Source organism: Nipponia nippon, unplaced genomic scaffold (genome assembly GCF_047370975.1).
Source record: "Nipponia nippon isolate SJK-2023a ecotype South Korea unplaced genomic scaffold, ASM4737097v1 scaffold_1, whole genome shotgun sequence".
Classification (NCBI taxonomy): Eukaryota; Metazoa; Chordata; class Aves; order Pelecaniformes; family Threskiornithidae; genus Nipponia; species Nipponia nippon.
In genome coordinates this window covers 147,449,072-147,471,702 of record NW_028262290.1, presented here as the reverse complement: position 1 = coordinate 147,471,702, position 22,631 = coordinate 147,449,072, and the positions used below count along the sequence as shown (strand labels likewise).

The following is a 22,631-nucleotide window of genomic DNA, read 5'->3' as shown; positions in this document are numbered from 1 at the left end:
TTAGAGTTTGTGATATAAAGTTTGCTGGCTGATAAAGAGCTTATTGATGATCTGAAGATCATACGTAACCACAACTGTAAGCCTAGGCAGAGATAGACTGCACTCGAGAATTTATTAATTGCTTCAAACTTTGAAGTTCTACAAACCTAACCTTAAGTTTTTCTTTTTATACTTAAGAGTCAGTGGAGTAAATGTATTTTTTTTTCTTATACCTGGGTGTCCAAGGTAGGATACCTCTGTTTTGCATTTGATAAAAAATGCAAAACTTGGTGTGAGTCTTTTATATTGAGACAGTAAATTTACCTGGGAAAAATATGTAAATATTGAAAACTTGTCGTACAGACTTGAATTAGAGAATGACAATATTTTAAGACTTAAAAAGAAATCTAATTGCTTTTCTTTTCAAGGATGTATACTTTTTCAGTCTTGCTGAGGCTTAGTCATGGCAGTTCTTAGCCAAGCATTCAGGATTATTTAGTTTTCTTCAGTACTTCTTAGCAGTTGTACGTATTCTTGCTGTGAATAGATAAAATTCTGTTTACTTGGGAATTAGAGAAATCTCATCCATTGAGATTCCAAAAGGTAGCATGAGACAAAAGCATGTCAAACAAGGCTCTCCTTAAGTGAACCTGTAGAGCTGAGGCAGAAGACTGTAGTCTTTAATTTTAAAGCAGAAGTTTAAAGCAGAAGTTTAAATTTGAATGAAGCTTAAATTGATGAGCAACTGATTTTTGTTAATGTATAACCAATTTTAATTCTGTTTTGCATTTGTATTTAATGCAATGAGTGCTGTCTTTCTAAGTAGGAAGGTACACTGTATGCCCGTCTCCTCTGGAGATTCTTGACAGTGGGCTGGCAGGCAAGAGTTTGTTTTTTAACAAAGAGATTCTCTTTTAAATCACTTTTGTCAAGCTCCGTCTGATAAATTGCGAAGCAACGCACTAAACCGGCATTCTTTTTCCTAAGTTAAATAAAACATCCTTAAATATCCTGGATCCACAAAGTGGAAAATAAGTTAATCAAAGCAATTTTTATACTTGACATCGTAATATTTTTTTTAAACAAAGGAAGTATTATCTGAAGACTATAATGAATTGAACTCATGAATGTGCCTTAAGATTTCAAAACTAGATCTCATCTTCCGTAACGTTTTTTTAATTAGGGGACCAGAAAATGAAAACAAGTCCTTTTGCTTTTTTGACTCCCAATTGGTTTCTTAACTCTGAATGACCTGTTCAATTCTGTTAGCTGAATGAGCAGAAATGAAGAAAATACTCTGCCTGCACCTGAAAAACAAGTTTTAGTTACCCAAAGCTGATTTGTAGTTCAGCAAACTGATTTTTTTAAGTACTTAAATGTTGGCAGCAAAAACAAATGTCAAAATTGTTTTGTGTGTAGGATGTCCAGTCATTAGTGCAGGTTACTGTTAATTCTCATTTTATGATATGTTTTACAAGGTATAGAAGTTAAAACTTCATTTAAATTTCAAAATACATTTTCAGATTAATCTTTATTCACCTTGTAATAATCAAATTTAAGACTGCAGGCAGTGCTTCCAAATTGAGGGGTTTTAGCTCAAAAACCTGTAGTAGTCCAAACCTTTTAAGCTAAGGAATTGCAGAAAGAAGCATTTCTCTGCTGCCTTCGCTCTCCTGCGACCTCACAGTGAGTGGGATTGGCAAAATGATCCAATTAAACAAAAATCCTGGTTTGAGTTGGGTTTTAGCTTTGGTTCATCACACAACCAACCACACACCCACATAGGAGAAAAAAAACTTTGATTTTTTTTTTTTGACAGTAGTAGTGGTAGTGCTAAAGCAGGGAAAAATGGGGAAGATCAGAAGTGCTACTTCTGGAGGTGATGTTGGCAATGCTGACTTGTTCGAAGCACTGGCATTTATATGTTTTTCTGAAAACACCTGTAGCTCACTGAACCTATTTTCCTCTTGAGTCCTTTCTTATAAGTAGGTAGAGGTGTCTCTTCTAGATTTCCTGAAAAATACTCTGGTATTAACTGTGCATTTTCGGTCAAAAGTTGTATAAAATCATAAATGCTTCCATAAGTAACTGGGGGAAAAAATCAAATGCAAGAGAAGAAGCCTGAGCTTATAAACACGAAGAAGATGATACTTTTAACCCATCCTAGGTTTTGTGTCTTTCCCGATGGCAGAAAAAAGGCAAGCACGTTCCTTAACTTGCTGTGTGTGCGCTTCCCTCTGACTTCTTGTGGCTTGGAGGGCCACCACCTTACCCTTCAGCCACTCCACCTTTCTGCCACCGTATAAATTAATTAACAGTAGAAATTAATGGCTGTCTTGTGTGCAAGAAGTCCAGTCATTAGTGCAGGCTACTGTTATTTCTCATTTTATGATGCATTTTACAAGGTATGACAGCTTTTGGTCTCAGTCTCCTTGAGAAAAATAGCAATGGCTTTTACTGTGAGTTTCTCTTAAAAAAAAAAAAAAATTTTTTTTTTTTTTTTTTCAGTTCTTTAGGTTTATATCCAAATTGAAACTAAGGGCAGTGTTTCCTTTTTAACATTGTTTTTCAAAAAATATTTCTTAGTAAGACAAAATGGAAAAATGAGTATGTGTGTGCAGAGGAATGTGGAGGGCATAAGGGTGCACATTCCAGATCGCCTGTGCTGGTGCGGTGATGCAAAGCAGCTGCGAGTGGAGTTAACTGGCCCTTGTACTGCTCAGGCAGCCTGCTCATGCCTCTGGTCCCAAAAACATTGCTTGCTTTGATACAATGTGGCTTCAGATCTTCAAAACTGCAATGTCCTGCTCACTGTGCATGCATTATTCAGAACTCTTGATGTCTTTTTTTTTTTTTTTTTTAATTTGCATTGGAGAATTTCCTGTATTAATATTAGCATTAATGGTTGAAAATGTGTATTGGTAGCTCAGGGCTTTTTAAAATTATTTTTAATTTATATGTGTGTGCATGTGTAACATAGGTATATCTCTATATGAAATTCTTGCTTAAGGGATAAATTAAATCTGTTAAATGTTTTTAATTTGGATTTTCAGATGTGGAAATAATCAAAAAGATAGCTTTCCTTTCTCATACTATTCATCAGCAATACATAACCCGAGTCAAATGTCAGTGATGAGAGAGAGTTTCTGTGGGCTGGTTCTGCTCTCTGAGTCTTGGAAATGGGATTCTGGAGTCCAGGAGAGGAAATGAGTGGCAGCTGATCAAATACTGGCATCAGCCACCTAATCACGGGAAAACGCTTTTTGACTGGATTTGAAATGACGTTGCCATGGATAGTGTAGTAGAAACTACTACCAAAAATTTCTTATCTTTACAGTTTGTTTATCTTTACAGTAAAATTGATGTTTTGTTGTCACAGTGTTTACTGAATGACAAAGTTTGGTAATTTCTGTTTGATCTCGCTTCAGAGGCACCGTGACACCAGTGCATGTTCAGATTAACGGCACTAAAACCACTGGAGTTGCTTTTTATTTATGGGCTATGACAAATACAAATAGAAAGCGGATTTATGTGCTCTTGCCTATTGAACGTGTCCTATTGTCCCCCTAAGCTCGTGAAATCCTCTGGTAACAAAAGTCTGACCTGTAAACTGAGGAAAAAGGTCGTGCGATTATATTACGTTGCTTTTAACAAATTATATTTTATTTCACATCAAGGGATGCAAAATATGTTTACCTTGAGTTGTTTAATCATTTCAACTTCCAATTTAATCAGACTAGGAGGGTGATGGGACTTGAGAGTCGATGAGCTGCTCTCCCCTCAAACCCCTCTTCTTCTGCGAGGCCGGGAAGGCTTTCTGGGGTCATGAAATACCAGGCAGTAATTTAACTAGTCGGCCTGCAACAAAATGAACATTGCAGTTGTTATATCTGGGCAGTTAATATCTGATAAGTAATGGTAATAAATCTAAGGAATTCTGTATATAGCATTACTGCCAAAATAAATTGGGATACTGAGTGGAAAAAGGATATCCAGAGCAGAAGCAAAACCTGGCTTATTGTAAACACACCCGTTCTTTCCCAAATATTACTGAGAACAACTGCTGTACTGCTTTCCAGAACAGTCAAATACTTGCAGTATGACCTTCGTGTACTTGCTCCTGGTGTCACTCATGTTCAGTTAATTAACTTCATAAATTAGATTTATATAATGCAAATGGTATTGCTTCTGTTTTCAGAAAATTTGCCTCACGGCTTCAGCCTTCACGTAATCCATAGTCAGAAATGGCCAGAAGGAATCATGTTTTAATGTCATCTTTTCACAAGTCAACAATTTCCTAAATAATAACATATTTTTGAGGTTGGAACGTGTGACGGCACATTAAAGTGTGTTACCGAAAAGCCTATTCACAAGTTGGTCTTCCTTCTTAATAATTAACAATAATAATGTGAAATACATTACCTTCATTATGTCAATGTAAAAATAACCAGAGCATTTGGCTTTTCTACATTTGTTATTGCTTCTGAACAATAATGAAGCCCATCTGATGTCTTCAATTGTTGCTTTTATTCTGCGGCCATCCCAGTTTGTCGCTCTTAGGCAGGATGCTCTTAAAGCCTTCCTCTTTCTTAAGCAGCTGAGTTGCATGTCTTATATGTGAAAGGGTTCCTTAGGTTTCTTTTCCCATTATATTTTGCCTTTCTTTGTTGAAGAGAATTTTTTCTGTTGAGTTTCATTTTGCAGTTATAGCATTCAGGTAAGGCTACAGCATCTCCATATGTGTTCAGCTGCTTACTGGAGTTTTATGTTTAACTACATGGACTCAATTTTCCTGTTCAGAAAAGTTATACTTGAAAAATATGATCTTAAAAGCTGTTATGAGAGATGAGCATTATTTAATAGACTCCTTTAAGTCTGTTTTTTGTTTGTTGTTTGGTCAGTGTGGTTGTTTTCCAAATCTGAGTAGCATGATTCATGAAATATGTGTAATTTTATTTCATTTTGTTCCTGCTTGTTGAACTCTTCTTCCAGAATCCACAAAAGATCATTTAGAAAATCAGCAGAACATTTATCTATGAGTTGTGTATTACTTCGTATATAGAATTGAACTTATTTTCCTTAAACCTTTCCCTATGTCGTAAATATATACTTGGTGCCTCCTAGCATCCTCCTCTTTTTAGGTATTCTCTTGTGAAACTTTCGGGACAAAGCCAAGTGAACTGAAGTTTATCTGTTGCCAGATAAGCATTTTGTTCTTGAATTAGAAAAATATAGACCAGATTGCTATCAGACCTTGTGACAAATATGTGTATTTTAAATTAGTATTTCAAGCAATAACTGAAGATACCTATTGCTATGAAAGATTGAATTAAAGTGCATCAATTTCCAAGCACACAAATTGAAACTTTAAAAAGATGACTTGAGATATTTCTGCTCAAAAAATAAAATGTTCTTTTATCAATTTTGTGGCAAGCCCACTAGCTAATAGCTTGCAAATTATTAAGTTGTCTGAGCTGTATGCCTTGTCTTGTTTTCTTCTTAACCATTACATTAGCAAACAAGGATGCGCTCATATGTATTGTGTGCATCACAACTCAGGCAAATCTGAAGGACTTTCACTGCTTTACAGTTCCCTTTTTGACTGAGACTACACTTTATTTTTGTATGCTATTTGCTACTCAAACTCTTTTGCATGTCAAAAATCTCTGCTACAAATAAGTTACATTTCTATTATTTTGCCATTTCATGAATGTGCACTAGTATCTTTGTACACACTATTGCATTTGTCCGAGCTTTTTAGGAGAATGAGAGATTATCATGACAGGCATTATATCTGAGCTGCTTAATTTATATTTGGTCTTTGATTATTTGGCACATTATGAAGTGTTAATTTTTGCACTCATTGAAAGGTGTAAGCAGATTCACAGGAAGTTTAACCAGATCTGTAGAAACGTGGCTTTATGCTTGTCTGACAGTATACAGCAGATGTTCTGGATTTTCTAGACTGTGCAAACGTCCAAGAGACTTGAAAGACTTGAAAACTTGCATTAAAACATTTGTAAAGGGAGTGTGATTTTGGTGTTTTTGTTGTAGGTTCTTTAAACACTGTCACTCCAAACTCTCTGAACAGGAGTGATAACCACGCTATGAAATCCTTCGTTTGGATTAGGGGCCCTGATATTCCAAATTTAAAGATAAACACCAAGAAATAAATGCTCTTCAAAATCATTTTTTTCCTCTGTTTTGGGACTGTATTTGGTATGTCACAATATCCTGTTCGGAGCTTTCTCGGGTATGTCACAATATCCTGTTTTCCACATGGATGCATGTACTACAGACCTTCCCTCCCCAAAGATATCCTTGTACTGTTGAAAACAGCAACTAAAAAGTCTCATGAAAACATCTGGGGTTTGCTGTGAATTTTTTTTTTTTTAATTCAAAGCCAGACCATAAGACTTCAGAAAAATCTTGCTACTTTTTTGATAAAAAGTAAATAAGCTGTAATTGATGTGTTCATTTCTCAGAATTTCTAAATCCATGAAGTGTAATATTTTTGCAAAGTATTTCAGATATTCTGTGTTTAGTCCTTTGGGAAAAGTATGTCTTTCTGCATTAATGCAATTTGAAAAACATTTGGTTCAATTGGGCCTACTTTTCTAGCATTAGATTATTGAATTTCATTGAAAGCCAACAATCTAATGACAGGTATCACCTCAACTGTAAAAACATGAAGCTGCTCTGGTAATTACTGGTAGATGTTTTGAGACTAGTAAAACTTCAACGCCTATTACTCTGGCAGCTAGGTGGGCTTTCATGTTGGTTTGGGGTTTTTTCTCTCCATATACCTTAAATTAAAATGGTCCTAAAGACTCAGAGAAAATTAAATACTTTACCCTGTGTTTTTCTCAGGCATATAATTGCTTTAATTTCAGAACTTGTTTCTGAATAGGTAACCAGAAATTACTTATATAGGAGAAGTCTCCTGTGCCATTTAAATTCCTAGCACATTGTGTAGTTAATAAAATAAAGTCTGGGTAGATATTCTTTACCTTGTGCTTTGGGGGGGGGGGGGGGGGAAGAGAAGAGATGAATTTTTGTGTGATTGAAATGATGAAAACCTCATTTAAAACAAATTAAGGAGTTTTTTGCTGAACTGATTTATTTCTCTAGAGCAGAACTTAGCTTAACCTTTTATTTCTCTTGCAAGAATGGCTTTGAGTGTAATTTAAACTGTCAAATGACATTTATCAAATGATGGTTTTGCCCTGTAACAGGCAAATGTCTTCCACAAAATTGATTAGCTGCTGACCTCATCCACCCTTTTCAGACCCTTAAAGGTAGATTTCAAAGAGTTGTAAAATAATCACTTCACTTTCAGTTTATACTTCAACACAAGGCGTTTACTGTCCCGGTAGCGATACTGCGGCGTGTTCCACATCTGGGAAGGAGAGGATGTAAACACCTGCCTATAGCTCTGCCTGTCACCACCCGGCCCGTTGTGCTTCGGCCTAAACCGCTACTCCTTGCAAAATAGGAACAGTGTTGGAAATGGCTTTTTACATGATAATAGAAAGAATAAGATTAAGAAACTTTATCTCGTAGATGATTGTGCTCTAGCAATCAGGAAAATGCTCTGGTAAGACCTGCAGGGTGTTCAGTTATCAAGAAGGTGCTAGAAGAATGAAGGATAATGGTTTCCTAAATGTGAAATTTTATACCCCAAACAGTTTTCCTGTTGCATTCCTGTTCTCCAGCCTTGTTTTGTAAGAGCAATCCATTAGAAGCCAATAGGCTTGCTTTTGTAAGCATTAACCTACCAGTAAATGAATTAACTGTGCCTTTGAAGAAGTCTGTGGCCCTGTCAAAATGGTGGCTCCATGTCTGAATGAAAAGTACTGTCTGATATTTTTTTTTCTTCAGAGTTCTGTGCAAGTTTCCTTGCCAAAGAAGAAACTGAGATGCAGAAAGTAAACCATGAACATAAAAATGTCAGAACAGCTGGTGGTGTTAAAAGTTCAATTCTATTTTTAGATCTCAATAATTTCTTTCTTCCAAAGTCTCTTCCACTCCCACTTCTTCCAAAATCCGTGTTTAAAAATACACAAATTTGTGAAAAATGCACTTGACTTTCTCTCAGAGTAACAAACCAGTTGTAGCTTGTTTGTCTCAGCAGATCAGAGTGCTGTGAATTGGCTTTCACTTCAGAAAGAGAGTTGGGAGATAAACAGAACTGAAGAGAAAGTAGCACTCCCACAACTTCAGCCACATCCCAGCATCGCAGGATGCAGGAACAGGGATTTTCCCGTGTGTGAAAGTGCCAAGAGCCATAACTGTGACTGAGATGTTTTATCAAGCTGTTCAGTGTGAAAACACCTCGTCCCTCTATAGGTTCAGCCAGCAAGTCTGGCTGGCTGATATGTTAATTTAAAAGGAAATAGTATCTATGCTGTATCTTAAAGCAGAGATATTAAATACAAGAAACCATGTACAGAATGAAGGCTTTAAATAGGAGGAGAGTTTCAAAAGGGACCACTAGGCATTGCTAAGTAGTCCGCATGTGATTCATGATGTGCTTGGGATGAAATTTTGGTCATCGATGTACATGGCTTCTTCAATTTTATACGTGTTTTTTTGTTGTGTTTTGTTGTGGTTTTTTTTAATGAATAACACCAGCTGTAATGTGTTACACAGGTTTTCTTGCTGCAGCATTGTAGCGATAGGCATCGGCTTGTATCTGTTGGAGAACAAGACCATTGTTCTGGCTCCTCCAGCTAAACATGCAATATATGCTGTAAATTGCCTTTATTATATGCTGCTTAAATATCTCATTGTCTGCTTTGCATGCAAGCAATTTATTGCTGCTTATGTTCTGACAGAATGAAAACTAATGTTTAATTATGCATTGCCCTAGTAATGTGGTGTTTAGGGTGAATGTATCTGAATTAAATAAGGGCCATTAATAATGCCTAACAATTTATGATATATTCATTGCTTGATTTCAAATCATATAAATTAGAGAAGCTTATTTGAAATGTCACCAATATAAGATGGCTTTGTGGGAACACCTCTCTGTGTGCTAATTTCAGAATCATTACCAGCTGAGTCTTACTATTTATTCAATGTCCAGTAGGCTTTTATTATTCCCTTATTTGCAGTTTAATTACAACCTCTGTTTTCCTGACAGTGTGAATTCAATCCTAAACCTGCAGGAGCAAAATGAGTTGCAATCAGTCGGTTTTTGCCTGAAAGCCTCCTTTCGCTTTGGCCCCCTCCCACCTGCCATGACCGAGCCGCAGCTCCGAGCTGATGCCTACAGCCACAATTTTTTGTAGTATGTGTTTAAAGGGGTGATGCCAGTCTAAAGCATTTAAAATTGTTCTTCCTTAAAGCTCATAAGTCATGGGGGATGTCTCCATCTCACATAACACCTGGTTTTATACCAATATCTCGAAAGGTATTTGAAAAAATTACTTAAAGGGGTGTTTCTGGGTCATCTATTAAAATCTTGTGTGCATGAGTTTACAAATGTTATTAATAGACATGAGTTATTTATACATAATATGCATAGTTACTGTGCAACTAAAATCTTAGTCATTCATATTTAAAATATTCCATTCTCTAAGGCTGTTATATGGGATTTAAATTCCTCAAAGATATAGTAAGCATTGTCTGTTTCAAATAACAAGACAAACTGCAGCAGAATTTTGTATTGGCAACAACAAATCAGGGCAGTTAAAGGATGTAGGCTGCAGGACTAAAAGAACTTTCTCAATATGATGCGTATGGTGTTTATTGTAAAGATGCTATATATGTGGGTTCTCTTAGAAGTAATTGTGATTAAATGAATGTTTGATCCTGAGACCTCAGCAACAAGTCAGCCCTCTGTCCAGTGAGCTCTTTCTGTTTCATTTATGCGTCGTGATTATCTCTTGTGGGAAATTATTTCTTGCTTATGATTTTGTTACATTCAGAAGCACTCCTTAGAGGAAAATGGATATTTCTTATTTCTTACGTAATTATTACAGCTATTGTAACACAGTTTCTGTTATAATTGGGAATACTGAACTTTCATCCTCACAGTCACATTTCATTTGCTATTGCTAAGCTAGCTGTATTTAATGGGAAATGTGAAGAGATGCACATAATATTTTGGAAAGGTATCACATGCATCTTACTTAAAATTTTGTGTCACGCTTGACTTTCAAACACAGAGAAAAAGCAGCAAAATTTTCATGAGATGAGTTGGAAGGCTGAAAACATCCTCTTCGTTTCATATTTAGTGTCTTTCAGATGTGACTGTTTCTTTACACGGTGATGGCAAAGTGGAGAATTGATCCGTCTGACCTTTCCCTTTTCTTTTAACTTTTCAAGAGCTGTTTGTGGGGGAGTTTTAGATATTGTTTCTTCTCCCTTCCCCCCGCAGTGTGGTTCTAGTTTCCACCAAGATCTAATGACATGGGTATTCCTTTCTGTCTTGTGTGCACTTTCCAATCTGGCCTCATCAAATCTATCCAAAAAATGCACTATTGCACAAAGAGCCAGACCTTATACTTGAAAGGTTTAAATTAATTAATGGCCTGTGCCACTGGGACATGCCATTACTCAGCTGGTGTGCTATACCAAAGGTCATTTCTGCTGTGTGTTCATCACCTGCTTTTTTTTCCATCTCCTGCTAGAGAGGAATTCCCTAAAATATTAGAGAAATTACTTTTACATACCTCAGACTTGAATGAATCTCAAACCCACATCTACACCCCCAAAAAACACCTACCCCCCCCAAAATAACAAACAAAAAAACCAAACCAAAACAAACCCAAACCTTCTGTTAGCCTGCATTTTTTGCCTGATTTGATGGGGCAGGGGGGTGTATGTGTGTGTGTGCATTCATATCTTGTAGGGAACTGCCTGGGAGAATTATTTTGGAATTGTTGTTTAGAATAAAAAAATCTCTAAAGTATGCAAATACAAGCACATTTGGCTGTGTTATTCCGCTATGCAGATGACATTTGTAAGGCCTACAGGCACAATTAAAACTGTGCCATATAGCACAAATTTAAATATCCACAGCATGAAAGCAAATCTATAGATTTATTGAGGGAAACTTTACATCAGTAACTTAAAGTGAATGCATGTGAAAATTTGATTAATGCAATTTTGATAATCTAAAATCCAGATTTGCAAGCAAACTTGCAAATTGTAGATGGGTCATTTGAAAATGTGTGAATTCAGCATTATTGACAGTATTCAATAGAAGATATTCTTGGGATCACTTTTGGCTGGGATGGAAATGCATGTAGGTCTCTGTTATCCCTCTTTCAAGCGTGGAATTTGTTGTAGAATCTGGCAGTCTAAGAGAGTAGGTAATTCCGTATAAGCAAATCTACAGTTTCATGTCTCTGCGTAATATATCTGCTTGTCTCTAGTTTTATTTCTACAACAGTTAGACTAGTTCTGCAGACTCACGAACCTGGTTTCAGGGTGAGATTGATGCACAGCGATATCAACTGTAGTAAAGAGCATGTATGTTAGATGTAGTGATTTTCAATCAATGTTTTGTTATTTTATGTCGTATTTAATGAGGTGTCAGCATGATTTATTAGGTTTGCACAGCTGTGTTTTCAAAAATTTACTGGAGTTTCTCCTTTCTCTCCCTTTGGAAGGAGGGAGGAAAGAGCGTTCTCCCTACAACTCCAAGGAGCAGAGCACATTCAGCCCATCCCAAACATCTTTGTTTGGAATATCTGCTCTACTATTTAACTGCCCTGCCTCTACCTAGAGCTTTTCAGGGCTTTCTGAAGAAGCATTCTCTAAAGTAAATTCAACAGATTTTATCAGTTTTCTTGTGGGCTGCAGGGATCTGAATAATAAAGATGAGACATGGCAGGGAACGTTACTGGGACTTGAAAGTAAAAAAGAAAGGTGATGAGGCCGCCTGACCTGCCTGCTTGCATTGGTCGCTTTCCTCTGTTTAAGAGCTAAAAGGCTCCTCACTGTTTTCTTATTTTGTTTAACTTCAGTTCTGCAAAAGGTCATACTTGCAGAGAGTGCATTTTTTTCCTCCAGTATTTACAACCTATGGCTGCTTCAGTGAAGGTTTCTCCAAAAGCCTCTCTTAAGCAGGATAGCGTTTACAGGCAACTAGCAGCTTCCTAGTTGGAAAACAACGTTGGATAAGCAGTGCTAAGAGCAGTATTGCTATATCCACCCCTAGCGTGCATTTGTATTCGCATAGAGTGGGTTTTCCCCCTAAACCCTGTAGAAAACTGCTGAAGCAAAACGCGCTCCACATGAGCAAAAATATTTGACTGGGTAAATTGAGATGCGTGACCAGGTATAGAGCACCATAAGAACATAGGTAAAATGTATGTCATGGGTATTTGGTGACTGTTGTTGTAATGGGTGTCTTGTTCGTGATTTAAAAGCACCGTTGCAAGCTCACAATTCTCTCTCTCATGTTCATGATGTTTTAGCTAAAATTTACTAAAATAAGAATAGATTAATACATGCAATGATAAAAACATGCCTACAAACTAGGTAACGGCAAAGCTGTCTACATTTTATCATAAAGATGTGGCCAGAAGTAGATTTCAAATATATATGAAAAATCCTAATCTTAAGAAGACTGACAATATTTATTTCAAAACTAGAAAGAATAGATGGTCCCCATAAATATAAAAAAATAAGGGCAACTGTAGAACTTACTCCTGCACCTATTTCTAAGCAAAAATTTTGCTATTTCCGTAGTTTGTCTGACTTGAACAATCAAAGAAATGCCTGAATGCTATGACTTGCAAAAACTCGGCTGAGGTCTGCACTATTGGAAGAAACAAGCCTCTGCTTATTGAGCCCAAAGTGTGTGTATTCACATGTAAGCAAAATTTCTTATTTTTGCTGTATAGTTCAAGACACAGACGTATAAGACAAGCTCATAAGCTGTAAAGGTAAATAGTTGTTTGAAATACAGAATTTGAGTTATCTTTGGAGAGTGTAGCTCAGTTGATGAAACAAGAACAGTGTGTTGAGATTAAAGATAATTTTCACAGAATGGTTCACATTTTGTTGGCATCCTCATTGACCTTCCATAAAAAGTACACTCCAGGTGTGCTTTGAAGCACTTTTTTTTTTCCGGAAACTAGTATAAATGTGGAATGCTGTTTCTTCTTTTCCAAAGTGTCTATCTTGTGATTGCATTTAATCTGGAAAGAATAAATCTGCTTTTGCATTCTTCTTTTACTTAATATACAAGAAATAGCAGACTGAATAACATTTTTCTAATTAAGATACTTGCAGCGTCTTTGCAAAGACATCAGCAACTAAATATATTCTGTTTTTTCTAGATCAATGAACTGAGCCATGTTCAAATCCCTGTTATGTTGATGCCAGATGATTTCAAAGCATACTCAAAGATAAAGGTGGACAATCACCTTTTCAACAAGTAAGTAGAAGTAACAATTCTTTGTAGAAGTGGATAGTGGCAGTGATATTTTTATGAAGTACTATGAACTCTGTTATTTTTCAGTTGATGGGACTGAAGTTTTGATGATTAAGTTAATCCTGCGATAAACATAACCATCTGTGCTGTTCTGAAAAACAACAGCAGGGGCTGCTGGGTAGTATTTTTCCTTCATATGGTTTATTATGGCCTTGTAAGTATCCTACATATTGAAGGTGATCCTTTCTTGGTGTGATTATTTATGGCCGATAATAAGCATTTATTTGGGTATTTTTAAAAACATAAATTCATGTGCATGTACTTTTTATTAAATGAAATATTTGAACAAGAATGAGAGTTTAAAGCATATATCAAAGCTGAATAATGTTCAGCTTTTTATAATCCATAATTTGAAATAATACCAATCATCTAGAAGCTCCAAAGTGAAGATCATTTCATGTAATATCTACATCTCTTAAAAATGTTTCATGAAGATTACACACAAACATACAAAACTGTTAATGCTGTTTTGTGTATAACCTGAATTTTATTCAAGAATAGATTTGGAAAGAATTAGGAAGAACTATGCTACTTTGGGTCAAAATAACTTCTCACGTCCAAGTCTGAAATTAACAGTAGGATATTAAAATTAGCCCTGTACTGAATGAGTCCAATTTTCTTGAAGCTTTGGCACTGTCAGTACTCTCTGGTGTCACAGATGGTATGGTAATTCTTGTGTAATCTGATCTAAGATTTCACCTTTGAAGTAATTTTAGGGCAGTGAGAAAACATCCGTTTCTGCTTTTGAGTCCAGGTTCCAAAGCTATCAAAATATAGTTTGTGTTTATTTCATCCAGTTATGTTGTAGCTTGTTAGAGACAAATATGTATAAATTTCCTAAACATTATAAAGAAAAAGAAAACAGAGAGACCAAATCTCATTGAATAAAAGAAAGCATCAGAAGAGAGATTGTAAATCTCCTTATCCTCTGCTTTGTACGAACAGAATTGAGACAGAATGCTCTAGAGTTACTTATTGCATGTGGAGGTGAATGAAGTTGACTTGGTTTTCTATTCTTTCAGAGAAAACATGCCAAGTCATTTCAAATTTAAGGAATATTGTCCAATGGTTTTCCGTAATCTAAGAGAGAGGTTTGGAATTGATGATCAAGACTTTCAGGTAAGTTCGCTTTCAAAACACCTAAACTGGTGACGTATACAGATTTTAAATGTTAGTAGTGCTGCAGTTGTGAACAAACAGGCCACTGTGCTGAAATAAAGTTCTTTTATTTTTGTGTAAGTTGGAGGAAAACTAAGAGAAAAAGATTACATTCTTTCTACTCCTTCCCCCACCTGTGAGCAGAACATTTCTGGTTTACCTCTTTGCCTGCCCTATCTGTCTTCTGGTTCCTACCTTCTCCTGTCTTTAGTCCTCCTTGTTTCCCGTTAAAGTACCTCTCAGTCATAAGCCATGTTATTAAAACTGAGGGGTGATACCTCTTGCAATAGGAATTAAAAATAATGTCTGGACACTACTGACAAGAGATGCTATATTCAGTTGGGTCACTTAGATAACAGTTGCTTCAGTGCTGTCTATGTCAGATGTGGTTTCTGAAATAACCACAGCCTTTTTTTTTTCCCTTCATGCTCTTTTTGTTTAGAAGAGAGTGACCTCTGGCCCGCCAACTTCATACTGCTTCATTATGTCTGCTTTTCCCGTTGTTAAGAGGATCTGGAAACAAATAACTTGCGTAGAGCAGATACAGCAAAACAAGAAATTGCTCTAGATTTGGCAGGGTTGTTCCTTGCAGTCAAAGCTTCTTTCTGTCTTTGCAAAAGAAAGTTCTTGAACTCTGCTTCAGTCTGATTTGCCAATACTCACTGACATTCCCTTTTCCATTAACTGTTCCTAATGCACGCTATTTCAGTCACAGGGATAATTCCTTCTGCATTCATGCTGTGGGATGTCCTATCCAAAAGAGCACTTGCTGTGTAACCCAGCACTGCTTCTTGTCGCGCTCTCTTGCTCTTGTAAACTATTTTGATGTGGGCTGCAATTGTATTTGTAACCTGTTATTAAGATACATTAGGAGATGATGTTTAATAAATGGTTTCAAGTAGCTAAGCAAATTGTAGAAAATGTGTTTGTCATAACATTCCCATTCTTGCTACGTCGAGCAGACTGAAGACTGCAGCTGAGATCTACATCTAAGTCCTTCAACTATCCCCTTTACCAATTTTGCCCTTTTCAACATCAAACAATGTGTTAAAAATGCATAGATGGGTTAAAACATGCTTGTAGGAGTGTAGATGGAGATTAGGTTATGGGTCTCGATATACAGCCACTGTAACTTTGGTGAGATGTTTTGCCAGTAAGTGGAGCGGGTTGGGTTGGTTTCTTTTGCTAGAGCTGTCATGATCCTGTTGCATGATGTTTTCATTATCCTGTTTACTGAAGAACTGTTGAAGAGGAAATACTCCAAGACTCGGGCCAACAGTTAAAACAGTTATATCAAATTGCATTCCTGGTTCAATTTTCCTGATAGACCAAAGAGGATCATATTGTTTGGGAAGTTATTTGATCCCTTTATATGAAGATTTCCTTTTTCTTGCCAAAGGAAAAGAATTGGTGTGTCAAAGAGGAAGGACATGTGATTGCTCCTAAACTTAAAATTATGGTGTCAGCTCATGCTTGATGTCTTTTAGAAGATGGGGTGATGACATTACTAGGTAATCAAGGTTATATTTCAGTAAATACATTAGAAGACAAGATGCTGTCATTAATTAAAACTGGCAAACTGAGCATAATCAAAAATGCTGCATTCCACAGCATTGTGAAATGTTTCCATCTCCACAATTGTTCTACAACAGAAATTCCTGTGGTAACTACGTTATACTGCTGTTTGGATTTGTTAATGAGAACGGTGATAAAACAATGCTAAAGGATTGTCACTAAATAAAATGTCCGTATTTTCAGATCAAAAGCAAAAATACTTGTTTGTAGCTATGTGTTTTGGGGTTTTGGACAATGTAACCAAACAACAATCCAAAAGAAGAAAATGCAACCACATCATGGTTTTTGATTGAACAAAATTATGTAGTAGTTAGAAAAAATTCTTCAATGCTATTTAGTATTTCAGGTATATTTAGCAAAAAACAGAAGATAGTTAACATTAATTTTGACCCAAGGGAAGGCAATGTCTGCATTCACCATTCTTTTTTTTCATCAATCCAAGCAGTTTATCACTCTGAATTCTTCTTCTTCTGGACTGTTCTGATAATTTTTTTTAAAAAAATGCTCAAAGTTGTAATGTATTTTGAACACACTTTTAAAATATTTTTACAGAAATACACATAAATGAAAATTCAGGTCACCCCATGTGTAAGATAGGGATTATCCCTATTAAAAGTAGAACTTGCTTTCATTTTAATGTTACGTTCTCTGTGATTTAAAAAGGGAATCTAATTTGACAAAGGGAGACTCACTGTATATACTTTTTCCCCAGCTAATCTTTGTCTTCAAGGAAGTTACTCCAATGAATATTGGTTAAAATTATTGTCTTATACTCGGAGGCAAACATGAATTGGAAAAAGCCTGTGCAGTATTGAACTGAAGGAAAGCTTATGGAAGAGATAGCGAATAACTTTCTCTAGATAGCTTTTCTTATATAATGATTTTCAGGAAGGGAGTCCTAATCAATTGCGAACAATGTCATTCCCATTATTGAGCAAGATAGGATTGGTTTAGATAAATAAACCCAATTACCTTGTTCATTAGTGAGACACATCAGTTTAAATCAGGAAGAACATTCATTTTAAATGTTTTTGTTTTCAGAATGTTCTGCAGATATCCTTGATGAGTTGCTCCAGAGGGCAGATAGTGCTTACTCATAAGTAAAGATTAAAAAACCCCTACCTTGTGAAAAGAATTTGCTAGTGTGTGCTCTAATTACTGGGCTATACTAATTTTAATTCTTGACATCGTGTTATTCACTTTGTACAGTAATTTTGTGGACTGCTTAACACATAGGCTTAGTTCACATATGGAATGGTTAATATGGGGATCTTCTCTTACAGAGATCTCCTCTTATCCCTAAAGAGAGATTTAAATCTCATAAAGTACAGGTTTTTTCCTACAAGCAGTCCTACTTCAGGGTCAGGGGAATTCCTTAAACTGTATATGGTTCATGCCTTACAGGAAACCATTTCTAGTAATGGCAATTACAGTTCCTATAATAGGCTCCCTCCCTTCACATGATGAAAACCAACTCCTTTTTTTGAGGTATCTGTGGTAACCTGTCCTACATCTATCTGTCTTTCATAGCTGGTTGGGCATCTCTGAGAGACTTTTTGATTAGTACCGAACTAGGATTAAAGTTTCATGGAGATATATGTGTGGTTGCTAATACTGAGTGGGTTTTTTTCAGTGATTCATTCTTTATTAGGGACAGCAGTGTAGAAAATATAGTATGAAGTTAGTTAAACTTTGAGTTTTATTCAAAGGTTGCCTATAGAAACTTGTTATGACAACTTAAGTCTTCAATCTAGGTTAAGAAACTTTGTTCTTATGTCAAAAAAATCTTTTATTAGACCCTGATCTTCCTTCTTGGTGATCATGTATTACTAAGATATTTATTGCATCAAATTAAAAAATGGCCTGGCTGTTTTTTCGTAGAAAGGGGAACACAGGTGATGATTAGTCCGTATGAATCAAAATTGCATTTGAATAATAGAAAAACCACTTATATAGACTAGAAATTATCAAAGGGAAAGAGATTATTGTTATGTTTTGTGCTGTTGGATGTTACAAGTAAGTACATATGGATCTCATATTGAAGATAATTTTTAAAAGTGTCAAAGTAATTCCACAAGCCAGACCATTAAATAATGACAAATTTTGCCTTGATAGGGTAAATTATCTTGATCTTGTATTTTTTTAGTGTATTCTATTTCATTGAAAAAGAATCCTAACTCTTTAAGATCCTCCTAACATTGACAGAAAAATACTTGAGAGTTCGTAGCAGGGGAAAAAAAAAAAAAAGGTATTAGAAAACAGATGTAGTAAAGTAAATCCCTCACTACAGTCCTAAAGTAATTTTTAATTTCTGCGTTCCCCCATAGCTTTAGATACTGGTTTTGCAAAGGTTATTCTACAGAAAGGCCTCTTTTTTCCAAAAGATATGGGGTAGCTCTGGTAACTTTGGAGTTTCTTTTCAACTTGGTTGGCATTTCTTATCTTAAAAAGTCCAAGAGTACAATTCTGTCAGAAGAATTACAGGAATAGCTTCTGTAAACTGCAAAATTTTGAGAGATTAACAGGCAAGCAGCTAACTTAACGCCCCCCAACAAACTCTAGAAAAATAGGATCTACTATGGTTACAAATGCTGCTGTTGCTCTGGAAAGGGAAACTTACTGTGCTCCAACACATCTGTTCTTGCTTAAAGTTATTGCTGAATCCCGCATCTGGATTCTGCTAGGCAAAAAAGGGAGACTGTGTTCTTGCCCAGTAAAATAGAATTGCTCTTACCAGAGGGCACCAATGTCCCAGTGTACCTAATGAGCCTTCTACTGGGGACAGGGGAGAGCACAACTGATTTTCCTTAAAGTTTTAGTACTTAGTGCAATAGGAGACATGCTCAACTCTGACTTTGCCTGTCTGCGGGAGCAGTTCGTAGACGTTCTCTGTACAGGACAAAGAATTCATAAAGAAATTTTAGCAGATGGTCTATAAGTTCTTTTTAATTTAGAGATGCTTATTATTTCTCTGTGTGCATTTTTCCATATAAAAGATTGAAATCTAAAATGAAAATGGAGAATTCCTGCTTTTAAGCAATTTCCCTAATAACAAACTATGTGGTGGGTTGACCCTGGCTGGACACCAGGTGCCCACCAAAGCTGCTCTATCACTCCACTCCTCAGCTGGACAGGGGAGAGAAAATATAATGAAAGGCTCGTGGGTCGAGATAAGGACAGGGAGAGATCATTCACCAATTACCATCACAGGCAAAACAGACTAGACTTGGGGGGAAATTAATTTAATTTATTACCAATCAAATCAGAGCAGGATAATGAGAAATAAAATCAAATCTTTAAAAACACCTTCCCTCCACCCCTCCCTTCTTCCCAGGCTTAACTTTACTCCCGATTTTCTCTACCTCCTTCCCCCCGGTGGCGCAGGGGGATGGGAATGGGGGTTGCGGTCAGTTCATCACACGTTGTCTCTGCCGCTCCTTCCTCCTCAGGGGGAGGACTCCTCACACTCTTCCCCTGCTCCAGCATGGGGTCCTTCCCATGGGAGACAGTCCTCCATGAACTTCTCCAACGTGAGTCCTTCCCACGGCCTGCAGTTCTTCATGAACTGCTCCAGCGTGGATCCCTTCCACGGGGTCACAAGTCCTGCCAGGAGCCTGCTCCAGCATGGGCTTCCCACAGGGTCACAACCTCCTTTGGGCATCCACCTGCTCCAGCGTGGGGTCCTGCAGGGGCTGCAGGTGGAGATCTGCTCCACTGCGGACCTCCATGGGCTGCAGGGGACAGCCTGCTTCACCACGGTCTTCACCAGGGGCTGCAGGGGAATCTCCGCTTGGATGCTTGGAGCACCTCCTCCCCCTCCTTCTTCACTGACCTTGGTGTCTGCAGAGTTGTTCCTCTCACATATTCTCACTCCTGTCTCCGTCTGCAATTGCTGGTTTTCCCCTTCTTAAATGTGTTATCCCATAGGTGCTACCACTGTCGCTGATGGGCTCGGCCTTGGCCAGCAGTGGGTCCGTCTTGGAGCCAGCTGGCATTGGCTCTGCTGGACATAGGGGACGCTTCTGCCAGCTTCTCACAGAAGTCACCCCTGTAGCCCCCCCCTACTAAAACCTTGCCACGCAAACCTAATACACAAACCATGTGAACTCAGTATCTTTCACACCTCCTGATATGGTGGTTGTCTCCTGTTTCGATATCTCACAGCTTTCCATACAGAGGGATTTATAGTCCAGACTCTAATATAGCGTCAGGTAAATAATGCAAATTCTAGGTTCATTTTTCAGAAGTCAGCCTTTAATATAATTTTCTTTTTAAGTATCTAAACTTCAGATCACCAAAATTCTTGTCAACCTATGAATATTTTTGCTCATTTTGTGTGACTTAACCAATCCTAAGACATCATATTAAGACCTTAAAAACTATTTTACAATCTAAGGCGGTATGTTTTATCAGACAAGCAAATATTAGTCAGAGCGCTCTGATGGTTCTTCTGCACTGAAATTCATGTCTCCATTTGTTGGCCCTTGGTTTGGGAAGGAACGAGCCACCTCTAGCATCAAACTACAGACAACAAGGTCAGCCATAAGTATCTCAGCAACAACTATGTTAGGAGTTGGATCTTCTTCCTAAGACATGATCTTTTCATTGAATGTTTAATAAAATGCATAAACAATCCTGGAAGCAAAAACTGCCTTGGCAAGAAAATTTATGTGCCAGTCATTTTAGCATGGTAAGTCTGTCAGTGCATGAAAAGTTCTTGAGCTCATCTGTCAGATGAGGTACGTGTAGCAGAGTACAGAGTTTGTGGATTCCAAATGGACGTTGGCACCAAGATGTTCAGAGCTGCGGATGTCTTGTTTGATGTGGGCATAGGCAGTAGTGGTAGTAAAGTGTTGAGCCAGCGGTAGTAACAAAAACTGTGGCATTTGTGGTCTTTCCAGCATGTAAAAAGTCTGCTTTCAGCAGTTCCTTGCCTAAACTAAGTGACATTCACAATTGAGTATTCAAACTAGAAAAGAAGTAATTTATCCTGTGCTGGCAACATCAAAACAATGAGCTGATAGGTGCTCCCTGAGCTCTCACGGAGGTAGCCATTGAAATTGAGGCATCAAGCCAAGCTTTGCAGGGCTGAAGGAGGGAAGCTCCCAGAAAAAGAGCCCTAACTATTTCCAAAGCAGGTGCATGCCTTAAGCTGACAGCTCCAAATCCAGGCCTACAGTCTCAATAGGATGACTTGATTTAGGAAAGAATCACGTGTTTTATTCGGTAAACTCTCATTTGACCAAGTTGAGGAACCCATAGCCTTTCTCCTGGAAGGATAGCTCAGTGCAAAAAAGAAAAAGTTGGTGTTTTTGCCTTTCTTTTTTTAATGTCTTTCACCACAGTAATCACTCCCTGAATACAATTTGCTTATAAATGTTCATAGGTGTTCAGAGTGTGTACATCCACATCTTAAACAGATCATAGAAGGGACTTGATATTTCTCACGGGTGCACCACAGGACCAGTGGTGGTCTGTTTTCGTCTTTCGGAGACCCCGTGACATTCACCATAGGTCTTTTGAGAGCCCTGCTTTTGAGCTGACAAGAAATCATCATGCGGTATTGTCCATTCAGCTGCCAAAGGCAAGGAAGGGGAGGTCATACCACCGAGTGTGCTTGTAGCATATGTTACTGGTCAGGTATGCTTTGCTACGAGCCAGACAAACGCGTGTCAGTGTTGGAGATCAGTGTTTCCTGATCAAGTTCCCTTGTCAGTTTTTCCAGACATGAACCTGCTCAATGGCAGTGGTGGAGTGCACAGTGCCAGCATAGAAAGTAAACCTCGAAGTCTTCCCTGCCCTTTCCCCGTATGACAAAACCAGACATCTCTGGATTTGGTGCTTCTGTTGTTAAATTAAAATACTAGCACTGTGCCTTTCTTCTCTCTAGAAATCACTGGCAAAACACTGTCCTGAACACCATCCCAGAAGTGGGCTGCTTGTTTCAAATTACAGCGAAAAAACGTGGAGCATCTATGACCAGTTGTATGACACTGCGTCTCTCTGATATGCTTCTTAATCAGTAATCTAGGTCTAATTCATCCATATCCATCATTCCTGGGGTATTGTAAAAACAAAGAGAGGTTGGGGGGAGCTGCAAGCTTGTCTTCATGAGAAGCTGTGCATGGGCCAGGCAGCACGACTGTAACTGCTGTCACAGAAGAACAGCCAGACCATGTGTACGTAATGCTCTAACAGCGATGAACCACTGCCAGGCTTTTCTACTGACCTATGATTTCAGTCATCACAGAGCATCATCTGTGCACTTGTTTTTGCCTATTCGTTCATGCAGAGTTTGCCCAGAGGCACTCTCAAATAGCCTGGGATGTGATCTAATTTGTCTTTAGGGTATGTTAGGCTTGTGAAGCTCGTTTTAGCGTTCCACAACTTTCGGATGAGATCACAGTACCAGAAACCGTTGTTTGCCTTTGTCCAGACATCACAAAATGGGAAAGATTTAAATCAA

The 22,631-nt window shown here is 37.6% G+C and overlaps 1 protein-coding gene across 4 annotated transcripts in view; it reads left to right on the top strand.

The window, feature by feature from the left end:
- Window positions 1-22,631, top strand: part of PIP4K2A (phosphatidylinositol-5-phosphate 4-kinase type 2 alpha) — a 116,968-nt gene that overhangs the window by 50,288 nt on the left and 44,049 nt on the right. For 3 of the 4 annotated variants that reach the window (XM_087776657.1, XM_087776663.1, XM_087776649.1), the window contains 2 exons: window positions 13,278-13,375; window positions 14,455-14,551. In XM_087776657.1, the coding sequence (XP_087632783.1) occupies window positions 13,311-13,375; window positions 14,455-14,551 (162 nt within the window). In that variant the 5' untranslated portion in view covers window positions 13,278-13,310. Of the gene's footprint in view, window positions 1-12,684; window positions 12,809-13,277; window positions 13,376-14,454; window positions 14,552-22,631 lie in introns of all 4 variants that reach the window. The other variant, XM_087776655.1, reaches the window with a different exon arrangement.